This window comes from Eptesicus fuscus, chromosome 14 (assembly GCF_027574615.1).
Source record: "Eptesicus fuscus isolate TK198812 chromosome 14, DD_ASM_mEF_20220401, whole genome shotgun sequence".
Classification (NCBI taxonomy): domain Eukaryota; kingdom Metazoa; phylum Chordata; class Mammalia; order Chiroptera; family Vespertilionidae; genus Eptesicus; species Eptesicus fuscus.
The window spans coordinates 48187756-48210534 of record NC_072486.1 but is presented as its reverse complement, the minus strand read 5'-3'; the positions used below and the strand labels follow the sequence as shown (position 1 = coordinate 48210534).

Genomic DNA, 22779 nt, shown 5'->3' with positions numbered 1-22779 from the left:
ATATACTACTGTGCTGTACTTTTCTCAGAGTATGCATTTTCATTGACCACTAGCACTTCTTTACATTGCAACATTTGACCCTTAGTCTTTGTGCTTAGGCAAAATACACTGAAAGATTCCTGATGCCCCAATTTTGTCCAAACCACATAGAATTGTGTTTATATTTTTCTGCATGTGCATGAATAAATGTAAGAATGCACTAGGATGCAGATTTACCTGCCAGCAGCAGGGAATCTCCTTTTACCTGGCCCTTAGGTAACTATATATCACACTTTGCTTTCCACCCTTTCCCCCAACCCCAATGAGTAAATATAAACTATGACCTTCATTTAAATTTCCTTTGTTTTTATACTTGTCTGAATCTGCTATTCATATTCTCACATAACAATTTACACCTACCTTTTGGAATAATATACTTATCCCAGTTCTCAAAATTGACAAGTAATGAACTAAAGGATGAAGTTACCTAATTTCAGTTATGTAGGATTGAGAGAAGCCAGTGCCTATGAGACAAAATGAGAATGAAAAAGGCAATATTCTATAGATTTCAAAAAGTCATCAAATAGAAATATTGGTTATTCTAAGAAATAGTTATTTATGATACAAGGAAAAATAGAGAAAACCCAAGATTGGAAAAAGTTATTTCTTCATTCTTTTTTCCATATATAGTCTTTATCTTGAGTGATTTTAATACATCCCAATTATTGATATATCTGCTACATCTGATATTGAACTATATCCATAGGTCAGTTTGTAATCTTAAAGACACCACAAGCCACAGATAACCCCCAGCATTATAGTGAGAGAGGAAGGAAAATCCGTTTAAACTGGTTGGGTGTTGATGCACGTGTGGACATGGGGAAGTTAAAAGAGGCCTAGAGCCATAGGGTCCAGATCAGACCACCTCCCTCCGGTTTAAGAGACATAAAGAACTGATGGTCCTCAGGAAGGAGGGAATTTGATGAAATTTCCACCATGCAACTAAAAAGAGGAAGGATGCAGGCATGTGTTAATAATGCCAAAGTGGCCTAGAGATGGCCTTCTTTTTGCCAATGATTTACCTGAAAGTAATATGCATTCACATAAGGAAAACAGAGTAAGCTCAGACAAGTTTCTGATCTGGGTCACCTGTCTCGCTTTCTTGGGGAAACAGGTTCCTAACTCTTACAGCTGTTTATTTGAATGTTGACCAACAAAAGCAGATGTTGTGTGTGACGGGGAAAAGTCCTCATTTTCTGTTTAGTTCTGTTGACCCACACAGAAATAGTCATCCCATGCTTCCATCTGAACAAATGTCCCCATTCCAAAAGGGCAGAAAGCCAGGAGAGCTCTCAAGCATCCCTGCAAAGAATGGAGATGCATGTCGTGTTTTACTCTTGGCTTGCCTGGGTGATGGAGCAGAGGCAGGCAGGCCCCCACGGGACTGCAGATCATATGCATTGTGGAAGCTGGGGGAGGCTGCCCTCGTGAGGAGTTGAGGGTCTTGCTGCCAAGGACCAAAGCCCAACAGTTTGAAGTAAGAAGAGAGCTTTGAAACATTTTGCTATGGTTTAAAAATGCCCCATTGAGAACAGGCCCCGCTCTTGTTCTTTCAGGGCAGCTTGGATTCCCACGAAAGTGGAACCTGGTAATGGTGGGTGACTGCTTCTACAAATGCCTTGATTCATGTTAGGGAAAAGGTGTTACAGAGTGCAGAGCCTCTCCCTGCTTATCTTAAGAGCCTGTGAATAAAAGAAAAAATAAAGAGAGTACATGAATGATGTATTACATGTACAAAGAGAGTTGCAAAGAAGAAAGGATCCACAGTCTTCTTTTTAAAAAAATCAAGCTTTGTTTCATGAATCTGCCTCCTGAAGACACAGGTCAACACTTTAATTTATCATCCTCCACATCTCAAACACAGTGATTGCTCCAGTTACCATAATTTCTAAATAGAATAAAAACATGGTGATGTTCTTCAATACATATATGGGGTTTAAGTAAAAATAAATAGCATGGTCCATATATTTCAAATGCAAAGATTGACTCTGTATTAACAGGTGGCTCTTCGGCATTTCCCATTTAGGTATATTTCAGAGCTATGTTTTTTTTAAAAAATTAAAAATTAGCATTGTGGTCAAATGTATTCAAAAGCACATACTGTATACTCCCCTCTGAGAATCACAATACCTAGTAACTGTGAGACATCCTGCAGTAAAGAACATTTTTTTATCCAGGCTTTCATTGACATTTCAAAATTCTGGAACTAGTTTTCTTGTGAATGTACTAGGGAAATAATTAACAAATCTATTAACATTGTGAGAAGTTTCAGAGTTCCTCAGTCATTAACAGCTAATACATTTGAAAGACTATTAGCATAGAAAGTAAATCGTGACTCTAGAAAGCTGGGGCTGTAGGTTTTGTCCTCTTCGACATATGTTTATTTTATAAGCAACATAGTGAGAAACTCACCATGACCTACCTGGGTAGGAATTAGGTGGATCCGTTCAAACCCATAACTACACCCATGGGAGTGTCTAAAATGATTTTAAATGCATATGGGAGGAATACTCTCCATAGGATTGCTGAAACTTGATAAAAATAGGCAGAGGGAAGTGATTAGGGGTGCAAGCTTTGGATTCCGACAGAGTTGCCCTGCAGCCCCTCTTACTACTCATGTGAACTTGAGCAACTTAATCTCTCTAAGTTCAACTGCCCCATCTGCAAAGGGGAATACCAGCAGCACCTACTTTTTAGGGTTTTTATGAAATTCAAGTGGAATAGTACCTAGCACATTGAGTGACACATAGTACCAGTAAACTGCCTACAAATAACAGCTATTATATTTTATCATCATTATCTATACAAATAATAGCATTTTTGTTAATTATGACTAAGAAGAAAAGAAGGAACAAAAATGTACAATGTCATTGCAGGTGGAGGGGTTGAATCTGCCACCAAGATTTGTAACATGTATTGCGAATTAAGTCTGTGTTCAGAAAGCTCCTGTTGGCTCAGTGGAGGGTGACACTGGAGATAGGAGTATTTAAGCCGAGAGACAAGAGCAATGGGAAAAAGAAGAGGAGACAACTTGAGAGACACTTTGGAGGTGAAGGTGGCAGAATGTGGCATCTGGTTGTCATGGGCAGAGAAGTTGTGGCTCAGAGTAGAGCCTAGAGCTTCCTACCATTGGGTTCCTTCCTGAACAGGGATATTTTTAAGATAAAGATCATAAGAGGAGCCAACCTCAGGGTGAGGCAATGGCTTTGATTTTATACTTGCTCTTTCCAGCTTCTGGAAGGAGATCTGAAAAGACACACTTGTCCTCATGGAGTTCTGGCACTTAGCTCTAGATCTCTGGTTGGAGGTCTGTGCTGGAGACATGGATGGTGGTTACCGATGGGAGGATGGTGGAGGTCACACAGAGAGACAGTATGAAGAGAGAAGAACAGGAGGGGAGCCCTGGAAAACATAAATATTAGGAAATGTTCAGAGGCAGTGGAGCCAATGAATGGACCAATGGTAAAGTGGAAAGAAAAGAACCAGAGAGAATAATGTCTCAAGAGCTGAGTGACCAGCATAGAAACCAAGAATAAAGGATGCAGACCAAGTCTCTGACCATCCTCCCTGCTGGATCATGGACTGAACCCAAAGGCCTGTTTTCCCCAGAGACCCATAGAGAAGCCAAATTCAGTTGTCACCGTGCAGCTGTCTGTAGAGAAGGAGGAAAAGTTCTCACCTACGCTGATGCACCTGCTCTCTGTGTCTTGGTGCCTTCCAACTTAACCTGTTCACTAAAACCTAAGTCAGGAGCCAGGCACGATTTCTTTTTTTTTTTTTAGAAAGAATTACATGTGTCCCTTTTCCCACTTTGACCCCTTCTAGCCCACCCCTGTCCCCCACCCAGGCCTTCGCCACCCTGTTGTCTGTGCCCATGGATTATGCATATATGCATACAAACCAGTTCTTTGGTTGATCTCTTTCGAACCACCCTCCCACCTATGCCTTCCCTCTGAGAGTCAACAGTCTGTTCCATGCTTCTATGTCTCTGGTTCTATTTTGCTCATCAGTTTATTTTGTTCATTAATTTCCACATATGAATGAGCTCATGTGATACTTGTCTTTTTCTGACTGGCTTATTTCGCTTAACATAATACTCTGACAATGTCCTTGTGTCTCAGTGTGAAGCCTCTGATCTGGCTGCACCAATAACATGAATGAATGTCATGTTCACCCTTCACAAAGCTCAAAATTAGCCAGGCTTCTAATAAGTGATTGGAGCATCACATAGACTCCAAAACCATGTTTGCAAAACTTCTGTCGTTTCCAGGAGGTGCTGAGGTTCTCATTAAAAGGGCAGGTTCCTGAGCCCAGGACTGAGTGATTCCAAACGGCCGGGAATATGGCTCAGAAAACTGCATGTTTAGCAAGCCCTGCAAGATTACTTTAGTGCCCAATAAAATTTGTGAGCTGATGATTATAAAGAATTGAATATCAAGTTGAAACATGCAAAAAGAACACAACCCGGGAAAAATAATCTGAAGGGAATAATGTGTTTCACTCATGGAAAGTAATCCTTAACGGAATTGTGGAAACTAATCAGGTCTGGTCTCTCATCTCCCAAATTATCTCTGTGAAAATCCTCCCTTCTTGCTCTGCATTTTCTGATTAATATACACTGGAATGCTCTCTAGTTTCTTAAGCATGTGAAGTAGAGAGGAAATGTTCCTGGGGATTTTCTTCAAGGAAAGATATTTTCAAGTTTAGTTTTAAGAGGAAAAGTCATGAAGTAGTTTAACCTTTTTCATGAAGTGTGGCATGTTGCATTCACACTGTTATTTTTTTTCATTAAGCACATTTCAACATATACAGTATTTTTCTTAAGTATAAAAATGGACCCTTTTTTCCTTCTTAAAAGTATCAATGTCCAAATTCATTTTCACATGTAAACTTTAGAAATCACTACTTGGTTCTCATTACTGGAGAAAATTATAATAGTTTATGTTCCGTGGTGTTATTCTAATATTGTCTCCTCATTCATCATGATTTTGAAGCTGAACATTTTTCTGTGTGTGCTGCCAGTGAAACATAGATCCTGGCTAAAAGGCAACAACTAGATAATCATTATAAGTATAAATATAGACCATGATTATGGATATATTTCTCTCCACCCTTTGCTAATACTTGAAATCAGACCATTAGAAATTAATTAGTTTGGATCTTAAAGGCATTTCAATCTGCAGGAGTCCCTTATCTATATTATAAAAAGCCAGTGCCATAACGACCAAATGACCGGTCACCATGAAGTTCATGGAGCACCTCTTGGTCCCTCCCTCACGGCCACAGGCTTTGATCACAGCAAGGCTGGTGGCCGGCAGGCAGGTGGGGTGGCAGGTGGGTGGGCACGGTGAGGCAGGCACGGCGAGGCTGGCACGGCGAGGCTGGCGTGGCAAAGGCGGGCTCAGTGAGGTGCACGCGGGTGAGCGGGGTCACGTGATTTAGTGCACTGGGCCTCTAGTTAAAATAAAAAAACACAAGTGAATAATCATTAAGCTGTTATCAGCCACCACATCATGGAGGTTCCATTGATTAATATCTGCCAGCAGGATTGGTGAAGGTGACGCGAGAGACCCAACTGGAGATCAGGGTTACAAGCAACAGAAGGGCACCAAGATTACCTTCCTGCATTCCTAAAATCTCTCAGTGGGCAATTCTTCCCATTTCTGCAAAAGCCTGTGCGGTGAAGGCAAGCACAACATCAAAAGGTTTATCCTCAGTAAGCACTGGAACACACACCTTACCCAAAGAGTAAAAGAGCAAGATCCTAATATTCCTGATAAGCCTACAAAAATCATCAGCCAGGCTGAGAGAAGAGGAGAGACTTGGAGCTTAGGCAGAATTATTGGGTGAAGCAGGCCCAACACTCAACCTGTGGTTAATCTAGAGCTACTTGGAGATATCAGAGAGGGAGAATGCCTTCTTCCAGCCAGATCCACACTCCAGGAAACAGGTACAGGGTTGTTAAGTGTGATAAACGTCATTGTGAAGTATTACAGCACAAACTTCAATTCATGTGGGAAAACTGGACATTTCACACATGGTCTAACCCGGTGTTCAGTCAGCATTGCACATTTTCAAACTACTTTGTGAGTATAAGACGTTATACTGCACCATCCAAGCCTATTTTAGAACAATTGGCCTCTTCTACATGAGCTTTCCACCTCAGTGCTACCGATCTTATCTCCACAGGGCACATGGAACCAGAAAATGTGTAGTTTAACTCAGCTCCATGTCATTTGAGAGAAAAAAATCACAAATACTTTGACAAGGCATATCATAGACTTTGGAATAAAGAATTAATATTTTTAGTATTTTGTCATATGAAATCATATTTAGGCTAATCTGAGTAACTTCAATATTATTACTTAGCTCATCCCTTCCCTGATGTAATAACAAGATTTCATTTACTCAAGTAACAATTCCAGCCCCATATAGAGATTGAGTTTTGGAAACCTTCCTTGGCTGTTAGACTACATGACTCACAGCTCCCAAATGCATAGACCTAAGGTGATACGTCTCATTCATTCATTTCTTGAGCACATACTATGTGTTAAGTAAGGTCTAAGCACTAGAAACACAGAAGAGGGGAAAGCAGGCAAAGCAAGCCCGTGCATGGACCTTATATCTCAGACCAGGAAGGACAGTAAGCAAATAAGTAAACCTGACATCTCATAAACCTGACATCTAAATGGATATTTCAGGTAGTGAAATATGAATATAAAAAATGAAATCCACAGGGAATGGCGAGGGTGACTTCAGTATGGATTTCCCATTTCTTTGAGAAGATGGCATTGGATTTGAAGAGTGACTGGCTTCTGAAAGATGAGAAGTCAATGCTGCAGAGATATTTGGAAAGCATTTTAGGAAGAAAAAATAGGTCCTGAGATTGAAATAAGCTTGGCATTTTGAAAGAGGACTTGTGTGGCTGGAGCCTAATGAGCAAGGGAGAGAGTGGACCAGGATGATATCAGAAGCAGAGACAAAATTCTGAGGTGCTAGCTCTCCCATGAAGTCTGGGGCTGGGCATGATATAGAGTAGGTTCTCAGTAGAGGCAGGAAGCAAAATGTGGTCATCTTCCCCTCCCCAACCTACCCCAGGTACCTGAGCAATACAGGAGAATCTCCCCTTAGTCTCCTTCAGCCGAAATCTGAGGACAGGCCTACAATAGCATCTTCAGACTCCTTTGAGAGGTCAGGAAAGACCAGCATAAAATCTCTTAGGAATTTTCGGAGGGTCTTATTTACAAGAAGAGGTGAGGGCTGTGGGGGAGTAGAAAGGAAATGATTTATTTTTTTAAATGGCAGCATTTTTTATGGAAAGAGCATTTGTATTGAAGCTATGAGACCTTGGTTTAAAATGAAACTCACATTAAACTTTCTGTGCCTCGGTTTCCTCATATGAAAAAGGGAAGTAATACTAGTACTTCAAAAGATGTTGTGAAGGTTCAATAATTGAGATCATGCTTATATTAAACATTGCTTGGAACATAGTTTGATAGGTTTTAGCTGCTATGAATAGCTATTAATAAACCTGTGAAGTTAATTATTAATAAGTACTAATAACTTTATGAAGTCCAGAATCTTAATGGAATAAGTATTGATGAAGAAAAGTTTGCTTATGACCAGGAGAATTCATTATAAGAAGAAAGCTTTACAGCAGCATAGTTTAGCGAGTTGGTTAGGCACTGGTAGTTTATAGTTCAGAAATGTCTCTGTGGCATCGAAGCTGTACATGGGAATGGTACAGTCTCAGGAGCCTTATTCTTTCTCAGCATGAGGAACAATGTCCCTTCTTCCTACTGCAGCTACTGTGTGGGTTAAGGGTGAGGCCCAGAGGCTTAGAGTCCAAAAGCAAAAGCTGAGGCTTCCTCTAATTCATCTACATAGTGCTGACACAGGCATTCTTTTAAAAAAACATAGTCCAATAACCAAAATAATGGGGGGAAATCTAACCTTTACTTGTATCTTACATGACTTGTAAAGGTCATGTAAGTTCAGGCACAGAGCACTTTTAAATCATCTTCACTCTGCCCTGTGCCCAGGCATCTGTCCTGGTCCCATTAACGTGCACACCTCCTCATCTTCCCAAGGACTCCTTCCTTCCAGGCATCTAAGACTCTTGTCTCTGCTTCTCCTTATTCTCTCCTTTCTGTACTCTTTCACAAACACACATGTGTGTATGTGTGTATTATATGTGTGTGTGTGTATATGCACATACAGTAGGTCCTCAGGTTACATCGGAGATCCGTTCCTATGGCACAACTTAACGCGATTTTCGCCATAAGTCGGAACCCACCTACATAAGCACCTATGTTACTCACATGGAGCACATACACAGCAGTAATGAAGTGAAACAGTAAAAAAAATTTAAAAGAAAGATAACAATTCCTGACCTTTACTGTGGTAAATAAATAATAAAAAACATAAAGCACATATGTACATAAGTTGAAATGACAGAACTTTTTTAATATATATAAATAAACTAGGGGCCCGGTGCATGAAATTCATGCACTCAGCCCAGCCTGCCCCCTCTCACAGTCTGGGAGCCCTTAGGGAATGTCCTACTGACACCTCTACAACCGGGCTGGTCAGGAGAAGGCACCATCCCCATCACCCTGCTACTGCTGCCACTGCCGGCCACCACAACCACCAAGGGGTTTTCATGAACACGGATTCCAGTCCCTTCACCACGAAAAAATGTCTGTGTTGGCTCCAGGCCTGCTCAAGCTGCACCGCGGCAGCTCGGGCAGGCCCCCCTCTCTGTGTTCGCTCCAGACCTGCTCAAGCTGTGCTGTGGCGGCTCAGCCAGGCCTCCTGTCTGTGTCCCCACCCATCAGCTCCTGCCTGTGTGTGGCTCTGTTGGGAGCAGCCTCCACCTCTGAGGCAGTGTGATATTAGCGCTGGGCAGGCCTGCGTGCACCTCCGCTCAGGGTGGAAGTCTCCGCCCCTGTCCCCGCCCACCAGCTCCTGTGCTTGTGCAGCCTGTTTACTGAGCATGACTGGGACACCATTAGGACCAATTAGCATATTACCTCTTTATATATATAGATGGGAGATGGCAACATAACCACAAAACGACATACGTCGAGTCCGACGGAACCCAAGGACTGCCTGTATATGTATCAGGGTGCATATACCTTTTAACAAAATGGAGCTACAATATACATTTTATTCTAAAAATTGCTTGCCCTTTACAATATACAGTTGAGAATTTGCCTAGGTCTATTTCACTGCTTATGCCACATTGTATTTTATTTTTCTGAATATCCCACACTAGTTTTCTAATTGTGGTTGCTTCCATACTTTTGCTATTGAAAACTCTTTAAAGTTTTACAAACCACTCAAGCCTCAAACTAAAAAGGCGTGTGTGTGTGTGTGTGTGTGTGTGTGTGTGTGTGTGTGTGTGGTGTTCCAGTCGAGGTGGAGGATGGAAGAAGATTAAGGAGAAAATCAAGTGGATTGAAATAGGCACTAAAGCGACTGTTCTCCAATACTAAATGTACTTGAAATTTATTCCCCTGCATCGGTAGGTAAATGTCCTTCAGTTCTTGAAACAATAAATCCCACAAACTTCCCATAAGCTTTGCAGAGGTGAACTGTGAGATTGGTTCCATCGGCATCCGTTCGGATCTAGATTGGAAAGTCTGTTTTTTCTCCCGAGCCCTGGACTGAGGAAAGGTCAGATGGTGCCGTGTTTCAGAGCTGTTGTACTCTGGAGGCTACCAGACTGATGGAGTAATTGCTTCCAAAACCCAGACTTTGCCACCATCTCCTCAGGTTCAAATTAGCATGACTAGCAGCACCCCGCCATGGCAGTTAAAACGTTAACGTGCACTTCTTATTATAATCTAAATTCACTCCTTAGCATATGGAGATTCCCAAGCAGCTCGGCTTTGGACAGGCAGTTTTCCCATGGCTCCCAGTAACCACAAGAGCAAGGCTGAGACACCACAGCCTCTAGTTCACAACTTGGGATCTTGTTGTGGAAAAATGTAAGTGCAACCATCAGGTAGCCTTAATCAGTATTTCATTATCTGGGCATGTTCCTTTGTGCTACGTTCTGATCAATAAATGTGGAGGGAGGTCCGCTATGTGGAGTTGCAGCAGGCTCTTCATTCAGTGAAAATCCTTTATGCTGTGGCCCTGGCAGACCTGGAGAGCTGTTCGGTTCGTGTGTGCCCTCTGGATCCCCGCACACTCAGCAGTGTCTTTCTGCGAAAACACTACTCACTCTTGAGGCATTTCAGCCACTCGTCACCCTCACACAGTCTATCCTGCCCTTATACAAACTCCCAGATTTCTTGACAATCAAAACTGCTCCAGTTCAACCTATCGGATGCCACTGCACCCACCTTACCATTTGTTTTCATTATGTAACACAAAGTTAGAAAACCCCGGCTAGTCTTACATAACCTCAGACCCGTGGGTGTCCCCTGTGATTGACTGGAATTCCATTTCATGATCCTTATCCCAGGGTGACCACAGCCAGACTCAGGGTCTGTGTACCAGCAGAGAACTGCAACTGGAACATAGGATCGTGGCCTCTTTTCATCTTTAAAATCTGAACATTTGTTTAGGCATGGATTTGCTATTTTTATATTAGAAATTATGTTCACTTAGCCACTGAATGGAATGTGATGTCAGGCCTTCTCCCGACTGTTCCCTTCTCGAGGATTTATGAGCCGTTAGGAAACTCCAACATGTTCTGTATAAGTCAGAGCAACCACCTCACCCCTATACACAAAGTCTGTTATTTTCTATTATTATTCGTAAATACAGGTATAAAGAAAATGGTTTGCCTTTTCACGGCTCTTTCATATTTCATAATTCTGCTTTGCATTCTCGCAACCACCCTGTGGACAAAGGAACTATGTTTCCAATTTACAAATAAAGAAACAGGTTTTAAAAGCCAACATCCACTTGCTCATCTCCTCTTTGCATGATGCTTTACTGATCTCACCCCTGGAGACATGGGGACCTTGGTAGTTTTCGGTAGGAAAATGACAGTATCTATGACTAGGATAAAGGAATCTTTTTATTTCCTATAATGAAAAGAGCACAAAAAGGAAACTTTGGTTCGTGTAACATAATTGTACGGATCATATCAATCCATTATTCCGCTGTGTAGAGCAGTTTGCAATTTTCCCGTCCACCCTTCTGCCAAAATGGGAGGCTTTTTCCACATTGTACTTACCTAATGGATTTGATATAAAATCTGTTTTTTTGTGGAGGTGGGGCTCTGGGATTTTGTAGACTATCAATATGTGAGGGCCTAAGGTCCATCTCACATTACAGCACCCCTCCGCTGCACAGCGGCAGAGTGTGGCCAGATGCATCACCGTCAGTTCCACTTCTGCTGTGACCATTCTGCATGACAACAGGGCAGACAGTAAAAGGGGAACTTAATGGTATTAGACCTGAATTACGAAGATGTGGAGAGAAAATGATACGAGGAAGTAGATACCAACAGGAGACACAGTAAAGACAGAGTGATATGCTTGGGGCTGGCCACCCTCAGAGCTATCCTTGACCACCACGAGTACAGGCTAGGACCGTGGTTATACAGAGGGCTTGCAGTGTGTTCTGCGGGCTTTTAGAACCATCAGCGGTTTTACTCATGGGAGTAAAATAGCCAGTTGTGCATTTTAGAGAGATTTCTCTGTTGGCTTTTTAAAGGCTGAATTTATGATAAACAACACTGGAGTTCATGTGCATCCAGGTGGGAGAGGGTGGCCTGAGCCCAGCAGCAGGAGGAATGAAGAGGAGGGGTGTAAGGCAGAATGTGTCAGAGGATGGTTATCAGGCCTTGGAGCTGGGTTGGATGCCCAGGAATGACTCTCATGTTTCTGGCTTGAGTGGCAAAGTGGGAACAGCTCTGATGTAGAGTATATTGCAGGTATAGTTAATGTGGAAAAAAATGCGTTCACTTTCAGTCATAGTGTTTAAGGAAGGTACTTGTAGGACAAGGGTAAGCTGTCCAGTAAGAAATGCATATCCTAATCTTAAAGTCATAGTAGAGATCTAACTATATGCATAAATTTTGGAATTATTGACCTGTGACTAGTAGTTAAAACCATGAATGTGGGTGAAATGGCCCAGGAAAATTAAGAAAAGCAGATATATCCCTGGACAGACACACAAGCTTTTAAACCCTGGACAATCCCGAGTCGCCCTCCCGTGGTGACTTCTGTGTACTACACAACTTATTAAATATTTTTAATTTCAACTTGCATATAATAATTACTAGCAGCCTGGTGCACAAAATTCGTGCACGGGAGGGGGGTCCCCTCAGCCCAGCCTGCACCCTTTCTAATCTGGGACATCCCTCTCACAATCCAGAACTGCTGACTCCTAACTGTTCACCAGCCTGCCTGCCTGATTGCCCCTAATTGCCCCCTGTGCCAGCCTGATCACACCTAACCACCTCTGCCTGCCAGCCTGATCACCCCTAACTGCTCCCCCTCCCAGCCTGGTCACCCCCAACTGCCCCCCCTGCCAGCCTGGTCACCCCCAACTTCCCCCCCTGCTGGCCTGGTCACCCCTAACTGCCCCCCCTGCCGTCCTGGTTGCCCCTTACTGCCCCCCTGCCAGCCTGGTCGCCCCCAACTGCCCCGCTGCCAGCCTGGTCTCCCCATGCAGCCTGCTGTTCAGTCGTTTGATCGTCCCACACTAACCCCCCTGCCGGCCTGGTTGCCCCACACAGCCTGCTGTTCGGTTGTCCGTCCAGTTGTTTCAATAGTGATGGCCCCTAGCTTTTTACATATTAGGATATTAGATATGATAAATTTTTTTCCTGCAACCTCCAGATGCAGAAAAGTTTTAGTTTTGCTAAATCAGACAGCTCTCCCCCCAGCCCTTTATTCACCAAGGTGTGAAAGGTTCCGGCTTGCTATTCCCTCATTCTTTGGAATAAGTCACATGGAAACCTTTCGGATTGACCCAAGACAGAAATTTGAGTCAAGAACAAGAGGCCAACATGTTCCCATTCTACACCTAGTTATTCATTTCACTACTTTTGGTTATTAACTTTTCGCTTTGAACCCCAATACACTTAGGATGACTAGTATAAAATAGGCATAACTAATAGCCCCAAATGAGGAAAGTTTGAGGAAATGTTGGAATCGATTGTGGGGACTCTGAAGAGCTTTACAAGAAAACTTAGACCTGCCCCCACACCTCCAAGCATCCCAGTACGCATAACTGTTTCAAGCATTCAAAATGAAATAGAATTATCTCTTAAGTACCCCTAATTTAAACGCACCATTGGCAGATACGACATAGGGGTTTTCATGACTAATTAGGAACAAGCCATTTTATCGCATCCCCCATGGTCTGGCGATTAAGCAGCCCACAGCTGTGCAACAAGTGTCCTGAGCATCGTGACCTTTAGGATTTCACCATCGTGTTCTTTTTCTCCTTGGGACTCTATCGCCATTCTTGCCCAGTTATATCGTTGACTCCTCCCACAAGTGTATAACAGCCCCTCTTTGGCTGTAGCAATGGAGAAGGCTTTCTGGAGAGGGTGAAACTGCCGAGGGAGTGGCATTTTAACATGCACCCCTTCATTTTGACTTTAATTTGCCCTATATAATGAGGCTGAGAGCTGAACAAAGCAACTTTTACCTTCCCTGAAAGTACAAGGTGGTTTAATTAAGGGAGTAACTTTTTTCTCCCTGTAAGGACACCTCTGCAAATAGACTCAAATGTGCATGCAAAAAAGATGTCTAGTTTATTGTTGTAAATTGCACCCAGCCATAATAAAAAAAACAAAAGACTCCGTGCACAACCCAAAGAACACTCAAATTTCTAAGCTGTGGGTCACTAGAGTTTTCAGAGTAACTAGTCTCCTAATAATTTTTTTTACAATGCAGAGTGCTTGCCCCTTAAAGTTGAAGCTTTGTAAGCATCTTAATGCAGTGGCTCCAGGGAATTGCTGAATCTGAGAGGATGGACAAGCCTCCTGGCGTCCAGACAGCACCTGCAGCCACACACCTCAGTAAACCACAGCTGGCAGAGCCCACAGACCATCTCCTCCACTCAGCCAAATGCCAACTGGTCCAACCACTGCCTCTTCAACTTTCCTAATTACCTATCTCCCCTCTGAGGGGGAAGGAAAGACAGCAGAGGCCTGACACCAAGGTGAGACCTGCACACTCCTCTCTGCCCGTCAGCACTCTGATCTACCTTTGTTCAGACACAGTTATTGATAGTGTTTGGGTCACTCTACTTCCTTAGTTGCTCATTCACTCTTTCTCTCATCATATTTTTATTTAATGGATACTCTACAAAACCATATAGTACATTGCGGGGTTCAAGGATATTCCCATTTGTGTGTCCTGAATGGAGTTTTCTCTAAGTCAATAAGGAGATGAAGAGATAGGGAGCACACAGTTCTGAAAGGCAGGCAGCGGGAGAAGAGGAGTGAGAACAGAAAAGAACAGAACAGAAGGGCAGAGGTAGATATGGGTCTGAGAAGAGCCGATAGCTGGAGAAGTGAGAACTATAAGGAGAGCTAAGTCCAGCTTGCTGCTTCCCCTTAGAGAATTAGCCCTCTGAATAAAGTGGGCTGGGGAGGAGCCAGGATTTGTTGAAGCTATTTGCCTAGTTAAGGAAAGGAACCCCATTTCCCATTCTCCCCACCTTGGCCAAGCCCTTAGGCAGTGACTGTACATGATACTGTAGCCATCAGTTTAGGGGTGATGAATAACATGTGTTGGACGTTTATTTTGTGTCAGCACTCTGCTAAGTGTTTTTTATCATCTCCTGTGATTCTCAACACCCTATAAGAGTTTCCATTGTTATTCCATTGTACAAGGGAGGAAATTGAAATTCAGGAAGATCAAGATATCTGGTCAAAGTTGCCCAGGGGTTAGGGATGATGAAGCCAGATGGTCTGACTCAGGAACCTACATGTGGGCCACTACACAGCATCTGCACCAAGTGACAGACAGGCCAGAGCAGCCCCATAAGTTCACCTGCTGTCACCCCTCCCACCTTCCCACCAGCACATCCTCATGGTCCCCGCCCTTGCCAACATGACCACCTCAGTGGGGACCTCAGTGCTCCTCGTGTTCTGTTGCTCCTTGTGAATGTACAAGAAAATCAGCAAGTGCAGGCTGTTGACAGGCAGCTGAGAAGCACACTGCAGAACTCCAGGAGATTCAAGAATTAGAATATATTGAATTTCAGTACAACCAAAAAAGCTGTCATTTGGCCGTTTGGGAAGAATACAGAGAGAGGGAGCAGGGAGGTTGGCTTGTAAAAATGCTCAGTCCTCATCTTGCATTCAGGAATGCCAATAGAGACTATCTAAGATGCATAAATTTATAAATATCTACACAGGTATATTTTAGGCATATAGAGATATACTTTAAAAAGTTAAAGGTGCAGACAGAGTTTTCGCTAAATTGGGTTTGGGATGGGGAGAGGTGAAGCAGGAACTGCGTTTTACTCTATCCCTTCTAGCACCACTTGACTTTGAAAACTATGTATGTCCAATGCTTTGTTAGAAATTAAAATTAGGCTTACAGTGAATTGCTGCTCATCAGAAAATATCCTTAGAAATTTTGAAGTCAGAATCCCATACCAAATAATTATGGGTGAGATCAAAGAAAATGGCAATTGAAGGGTTGGGATGAAGAGGTGATGCTGCATTTTCTGCTGATGGTTCACTGAAGTCTGAGTGATGTGTCAGTCATGTCTAATTGGCTCCCCCAGCCCTGTTCTCCTGTACCAGCTGGAGGTACCACCTGGTTCCTCTCCCCACAGGAGAGGAGCCCAGAATATATTTAAAATGCTTTCACATGCCCCAATCATGTTCAAGCTTATAGGGCCATCAATCTCCCCCCAGCCATTTCGCCCATCCTCTGATAACTGTTGTCCCACCCTCGGCTGGGCTTCTGACCTCTTCCACCTGCCTCATCATTGTTAGTATTGACTAGTCCCTCCAGGCTCAGATATGTATTTCAGCTCTGCTTCACCTTTCCCCATAAATGTCCACCCTTGCCCCCTTCTGCCTGTCCACACTGGCCATCCCTGCTTCCTGCTTCAGCACAAATCCTTGTTTTATTTCCCACTTGGCATTCTCATCCAATGTCACTTTACCTTCCACAGCACTGACCTTGATTGTAGGTATGAATTTCACCTGTTGTAATAACCTTAAGGTTATGAGGCCATCAGTCTTGCAAATGCATGACATTGTTCATTGAGCTCTATAGGGATCCATAGAAATTAAGTCATGGGTCAGAAAATGCTGGTGTGCTAGTGGAAGCCATAGCCAGTGACCAGTGGGTGCTAAAGCAGCATTAGCCTTGATTTCTATTTATTTAGAACCTTCAATACTCAAGTTATTATAAAGTAGATATTGTCCCATGAGGAGTTTTCCTGTGGACTGGAATTGAATATAATCGAGAGATACAGCTATTCACTTACCCACTGATTTAGTAATTATTTATTGAGTACTTACTTTGTTCTGGGGCCAAAGGTTAAGAAGAAGAAATGGTTTGCTCCCAGCTTTCAAGGAGCTTGCAGTCTATTGGAAGCATTATAAACAAATAATAACAATGCTGTGAGCTCCTAGCATCGTGAAGTACAAGGAGCACCAGCAAAGGCATGCATGTTATCTTGTCATGACCCAGAATCCCAGAGATTGGCCCCGGACCCATCAGTACAGGCCTTACAGAAATTCATCAGGGTATGTACCCTGCTCATTAAAACCTTTAAGTCCACATTCCCATAAGCATGAATAGAATAAATTATATTCATGTACTACTGTAATCATATGTTGTGTATATCATAATGTATAACCAACATAGATATTTTAAGGAATGAGGATTTTAAAGTAAGTGCAATTAAAGTTTCTCCCTCACCACCTCCTGGGTAGATACCTCAACTCTGACATAACCAGTCAGCGTAGAGTCCTCACCATCGCTGGGCAAGAATCTGGACTGAGTAAATTTGTCCAGAGATCTGGGGCAGCCCATGGGGACAGCTCCAATGATACTATGGGATAATCCAGACATTTCCAGAAAGACAACTGGGAACCACCATTTGTACAAGTTGTATTTTCCCTGCCAATAGGTCCATTCAAGAAACCAAATTTGCCCAAAATTGCTTAATGAGCACACAGTTCAAACAAATGGGATCAGCATCTGTAAGGATATCTCGCCAAACTAGAATAACTGATCGAACTGTCCTTCTCCTTTCTGGGGATATTTCTGTCTGAATAGCCAGTGCTGGACCTCTGATGTGTTTGACTTCTCGCTTTCCGTTTTCTAGAATCACTTTAGACAGTTACCCTCATGTTAACACATCACCACCTTAGAAAATAAGAATGATTCTAATGAACAAAATAAACTGATCAACAGAATAGAACCAGAGGCATGGAACAGACTGACATGTCAGAGCGGAGGTGGGTGGGGCACATGGGATTAAAGAAGTGAAAAGCATAGCCAAGAACGTATATGCGTAGCCCATGGACATAGACAACAATGTGGTGAAGATCAGCAGGAGGGGAAGGCAGGAGTCTGGGTGGAAGGGAGCAAAGGAATGGAAATGGGGGACATCTGTAATAATGTCAATCCTATCTAATAAAAGAGTAATATGCAAATTAACCATCACTCCATGACAAAAATGGCGGCGCCCATGAACACAAGATGGCGGCGCCCAGTCCTCTCAGACCCAGGGAGGGCTGCCGCTGAGAGCAGGCAGCATGAAGCCCCAGCTGTTGGCCTGGGAGGCGCCTTCGCACCCCCAGCGCAATCAGCTGCCAGCTGTGACCAGGGCAGTGGCCTGGGAGGCGGCTGCGCACCCCTGGCTCGATCAGCTCCCAGCCGTGACCCAGGCTGTTGGCCTGGAAGGCAGTGCCCGCCCTGTGAGATCCGGTCCCAGCCGCTATCTGGGCCGTAGGCCTGGGAGGCGGCGCGCACCCCCAGCGTGATCAGCTCCCAGCCCTGATCCGGCTGTTGGCCTGGAAGGTGGCGCCCCACCCCCTACCCCGTGAGATCCGCTCCCAGCAGTGATCTAGGCCATAGGCCTGGGAGGTGGCCATGCACCCCTGGCATAATCAGCTCCCAGCTGTAACCTGGGCCATGGGCCTGGGAGGCGGTGTGCACCCGCAGTACAATCAGCTCCCAGCTGTGACCAGGCAGTGGCCTGGGAGGCGGCTGCGCACCCCCGGTGTGATCAGCTCCCAGCCATGACCCAGGCCATAAGCCATAAGCGCACACCCTGGAGCGATCAGGTCCCAGTGGCAACCTGGGCAGTGGCCTGGGAGGCGGTCGTGCACCCCCTTCATGATCAGCTCCCAGCGGCCGTGCCCTCTCCCCCCGATCGCCCTCACCCCTCTACCCCCCACCGCTGGGAGCGATCTGCTCCTAGCCTCAGCCTGGGCTGTGGGCCTGGAAGGCGCCCGCAACTGCCTATCCCCTTGCATGCCCCCCCCCCCCCCCGCTGCCCCAGAGATGAGCTCCCATCCACAGCCTGGAAGGTATAGGCCTGGGAGGCAGCTGTGCCCCCAATAGCTATCCCTTCCCTGGGGCAGCCTTGGGTGTCAGCCTCCAAAGGGCCTGCGCCCCCATGGAGTGATCCTCCCACACACACCTATAGCCTTGGAATTTCCCTTGCCCCCAGCAGACTGATTAGAGAGAGAAAAGGAATAAAAGGAGAAAAGAAAGAAAGGACAAAAGTTGAAACATCAAGAAAAAGGAAGAGAAGGAAAAAAGGAAGAAACAACCACATGATATCACCTTCCCAAGGTCTCATGAAATTCCTGTTTAACGAGTTTATTTTATGACACTTTTAGTTTGGGTTTACATTTTTACTGGTTTGTCAAGACCACGGCAGGTACACCATCCAATATGTTAAAGAAAAAACCCTATCTAATAAAGAGGGAATATGCAGGGGAGGGCATTTGGGGGTGACCGGGCTGTCAGGGGAGGGCAGTTGGGGACTATTGGGCTGGTAGGGGAACAGTTAGGCGTCAATCAGGTTGGCAGAGGAGTGGTCAGGGGTGATCAGGCTGGCAGGCAGAAGTGGTTAGGGGCAATCAGGCAGGCAGGCAAGCAGTTGGGAGCCAACAGTCCTGGATTGTGAAAGGGATGTCTGACTGCCTGTTTAGGGATCGGACCTAAACAGACAGTCAGACATCCCCCAAGGGGTCCCAGATTGGAGAGGGTGCAGGTTGGGCTGAGGGACACCCCCGCCCCCGTGCACAAATTTCATGCACCGGGCCTCTAGTAATAAAATAAATAGAATGCACTAGATTGGATTGCAGTTTGAAAAATGTTGATTACATTCATGTCCTGGGGATACTGCCTAAAGAGACAGAATTGCCCTGCATCAGGCTGACGTATGTCTGGAGACACATCCTCCCAGGCTCCTAAGGTTGTTAAAGGTTCTGACCCAATTAGATGAGCTGAATCCTGCTGGCCTCGGGCATGTGGCTTCATTCCCTCCTAGAACTCTGACTGGTGATTGGATTGCAACTGCTAGGTTGATTTAGGTTTTATTTCAAGAGATCTTCATTTTCAGCCAGCTGGTCAAGGTGAGCCTGAACTCCTCTGACCAGATATTAAGCCAGATCTCAAGCCAGAAAGAGGACTCTAATCCCAGAGGATAGCAACTTAAATTGTTAAATTAAGATTCTTTCTTCCCAGGTATTAGACTGACCAATGTCAAGTAATATTATTCTCCTCAAGAGAAAACTAGTCTATTGTTCTCCCACTGAAAGCTTTGATATTGCTATGTTTAAAAATATATAGCTTAAACCTTCATGAAGATTTTGGCAACACTTTAAACAATAGACTCTACCACCACCCCTGGTTTTACCTTACTGCAGACATTTGTAAACATAGTTCACACTGACTTATTATCATTAACCCTTTGCACTTCCTTTCTTTTTTCTTGATTCCTTTATTCTACTCTGGATTTAATTTTTTAAATACCCCAGATTTTACAAAGCGCGGCAGTAGAATAAAAAACTGGAGTTTCTTTTCATACAAACTTATTTATTTGAATTTTTTTATATTTCAAATTATTGATATATTCAAAGAGTATAAAAAGAGCTGCTACCGATGCCAACCGTGTCGAGTCACACTCGACATCTGAGTGCAAAAGGTTAATATATTACCATTCATTCATCTAGGTGTCGCTATATTCTACAAGTCTCTAAGAACAACAACAAATAGCATTAATTAAATAAGAGGTTATTTTAATATCTCATAAGTTAACAATATTCTATATTTAATTTAAAATTATAGCTTAAGCATAACAGTACCAACACCAAGTTAATTTTATTTAAGAATAGTATTTGAACTGAATATTGCATCTGTGCATAATTTGCATAAAATAAAGGAAAAATCCTATATAATAAAAGCCCAGCGACCAAATGGCAGGACGACCAGAACAACCGGTTGACCAGTCGCTATGACGCACATTGACCACAAGGGGCAGACGCTCAATGCAGGAGCTGCCCCCTGGTGGTCAGTGCGCTCCCACAATGGGAGCGCCGCTGGGCTGAGAGGGATGAGCGGCACTCCCACAACAGGCCAATCCCACAGGCGATGCCCCCCACCAGTGCAAAAATCCCGTGCACTGGGCCTATAGTATCCTATCTAATAAAGAGGGAATATGCTAATTGACCATCACACCCTCACAAAGATGGCAGCACCCACAGCCAATAAGGAGGGAATATGCTAATTGACTGGCACACTCTCAAAGATAGTGGCGACCATAGCCACAAGATGGTGGCACCCAGTCCCCTCAGCCCTGCCAGGGTGGCAGGTGCACAGCACAACTGGGCACACCCCTAGGAGGGTCCGGCCGATCCGTGCACTTGCATCCGGAGTCCCCCAGTCTCCTCAGCCCCCCAGCCACCCAGGGCCGGCGCGAGGCACAGGCAAGCCTCGGATAGTGGCTGCCCAGCCTCCCAGGGCTGCCCGAGGCTCAGGTAACCAGGGCTGGCCAAGGCTTGTGCTGCTGGCAGTGGCAGAAGCAGAGGTGTGATGGGGGCATCACCTTCCCCTGGTCGCCAGGTCGCCTCTTGCCCCTAAGGGCTCCCAGACTGTGAGAGGGGGCAGGCCGGGCTGAGGGACCCCTCCTCCAGTGCATGAGTTTTCATGCACAGGGCCTCTAGTAGTATATAAAAACCAGTAGACTAAATTCAGTTAATTCATTGTATTCTTAGAAGGAAAGATATGGCAAAATTCAGTTTTGAAAAAAAAAACAACATTTTAAGTGTTAAAAGAAAATTTTCCCCAGACAATTTGCTGATCTAGTAGGCATTTAATTCAGCAATTCATGGATTGGACAGCATCCATTCTAGCAGATAGAAATGAGCTCTGAAGAGCTTACAAGGCAGAGATTTTTATAGCCCCAGTAAGCAGAAACAAAAAAAAAGTTATACTGGTATATTCTGATTGGTTAGAGCAGGGTTACTTCCCTTATGTGGACCAAAGGGAAGACTTGGAATGGGTCAGATAACTTGTGCTGAACAAGTACTAATTGACTGACCTAGGTCTTCCTTTTCTGGGAGAGCTGAGCATAGAAACTTAGTTAAGCTTTGGTTTGCTGACATGGGCTTAGCATGAGTGACTCCATCTTGGCCTAATCTGGTGACTGTAATATATGTTTAGCATTAAAGTTAAAGGCCTTAGTAACTGTTTTAAAGCACGCTCATGTACTTTAGACTTTAGCTGTGATAGTAAATGTACTCAGAATTGTATGTATTCAAAGGGAATCTCTGCCCTGGTGATGAAGTTGAGAGTGAGCTGTTGGTTTCAGTTTCAATTCTCGGTTCATCTGTTCTAATGAAATGTGACTCATCCAGTGTGGTATTTTTATTTTGTCCTGTGAGCTACTTTTCTCATGGGGACACTGGCTACTACAAGGCAATAAGACAGTCATGTCTTCTCCATGAGCTGAAGGGCAGAGGCTCATTAAGAGCCCATCAGTGGGCTTAGCTCAACACTCCCCACCCGCTACAGGTAAGAGTGTCACCTGTAGTCCCCAGGGAGTAAGAGGTACTCCCCCAGTTGTAATCCTCCCATGTTCCATTTCTGAGTGGCTGCTGACTGGTTATTCCTCACAAAGGTGGATGATCAGCAAGGGCAGAACACCAAAGACCTTGCTCCCATTCTCACCCACTAGGCTCAGCCCAGGTGCTTCCTGCACCAACCAAAGGGGCCAGACACATGCAGGAGCTCCACACTGTCCCACCACCACACACAGTGTCCCCAGGGGTGTCTCCCAATTTCACCTCTATTGGATCTGCTCCCCACAGTCCCTACAGGGCCACTCTCAATCTTTAATAAAATATTGCATATACATACACACAGATAACTTTTGGAAAGCCAGAGGTATGCTGTGGGGCTTGTTGTTCCACAGGATGGGAGGAAACAGGATGATTGCCCATGGAAATTTATTAAAACTCAAGGAAAGATCATGGTGTCAATGGCCCATGTGTTTCTCTTTTCTTTCCACAGGGAATTATTGGAATGCTGCCTCTTTCCCAAACCCGTCATCCTATCTGCACTTCTCGACTTTCCAGGGGGAAACCAGTGCTGACATTTCTTTCTACTTCAAAACATTAATCCCACAGGGAGTATTTCTGGAAAATCTGGGGAACACGGATTTCATCAAACTCGAGCTAAAATGTGAGTATAAGATCTTTATCAACTCTTATCACTCATTCTATGCTGGTTCTGGCCCTGACTGCAAATGTCATTGGAGTCAAACATCAAG

The 22779-nt window shown here is 44.3% G+C and overlaps 1 protein-coding gene across 1 annotated transcript in view; it reads left to right on the top strand.

Annotated features, from left to right (window-relative positions):
- CNTNAP2 (contactin associated protein 2) overlaps positions 1–22779 on the top strand; it is a 1332959-nt gene that overhangs the window by 1104330 nt on the left and 205850 nt on the right. Inside the window, exon 16 of the mRNA XM_054726631.1 lies at positions 22521–22691. Within this exon, the coding sequence (XP_054582606.1) occupies positions 22521–22691 (171 nt within the window). The remainder of the gene's footprint in view (positions 1–22520; positions 22692–22779) is intronic.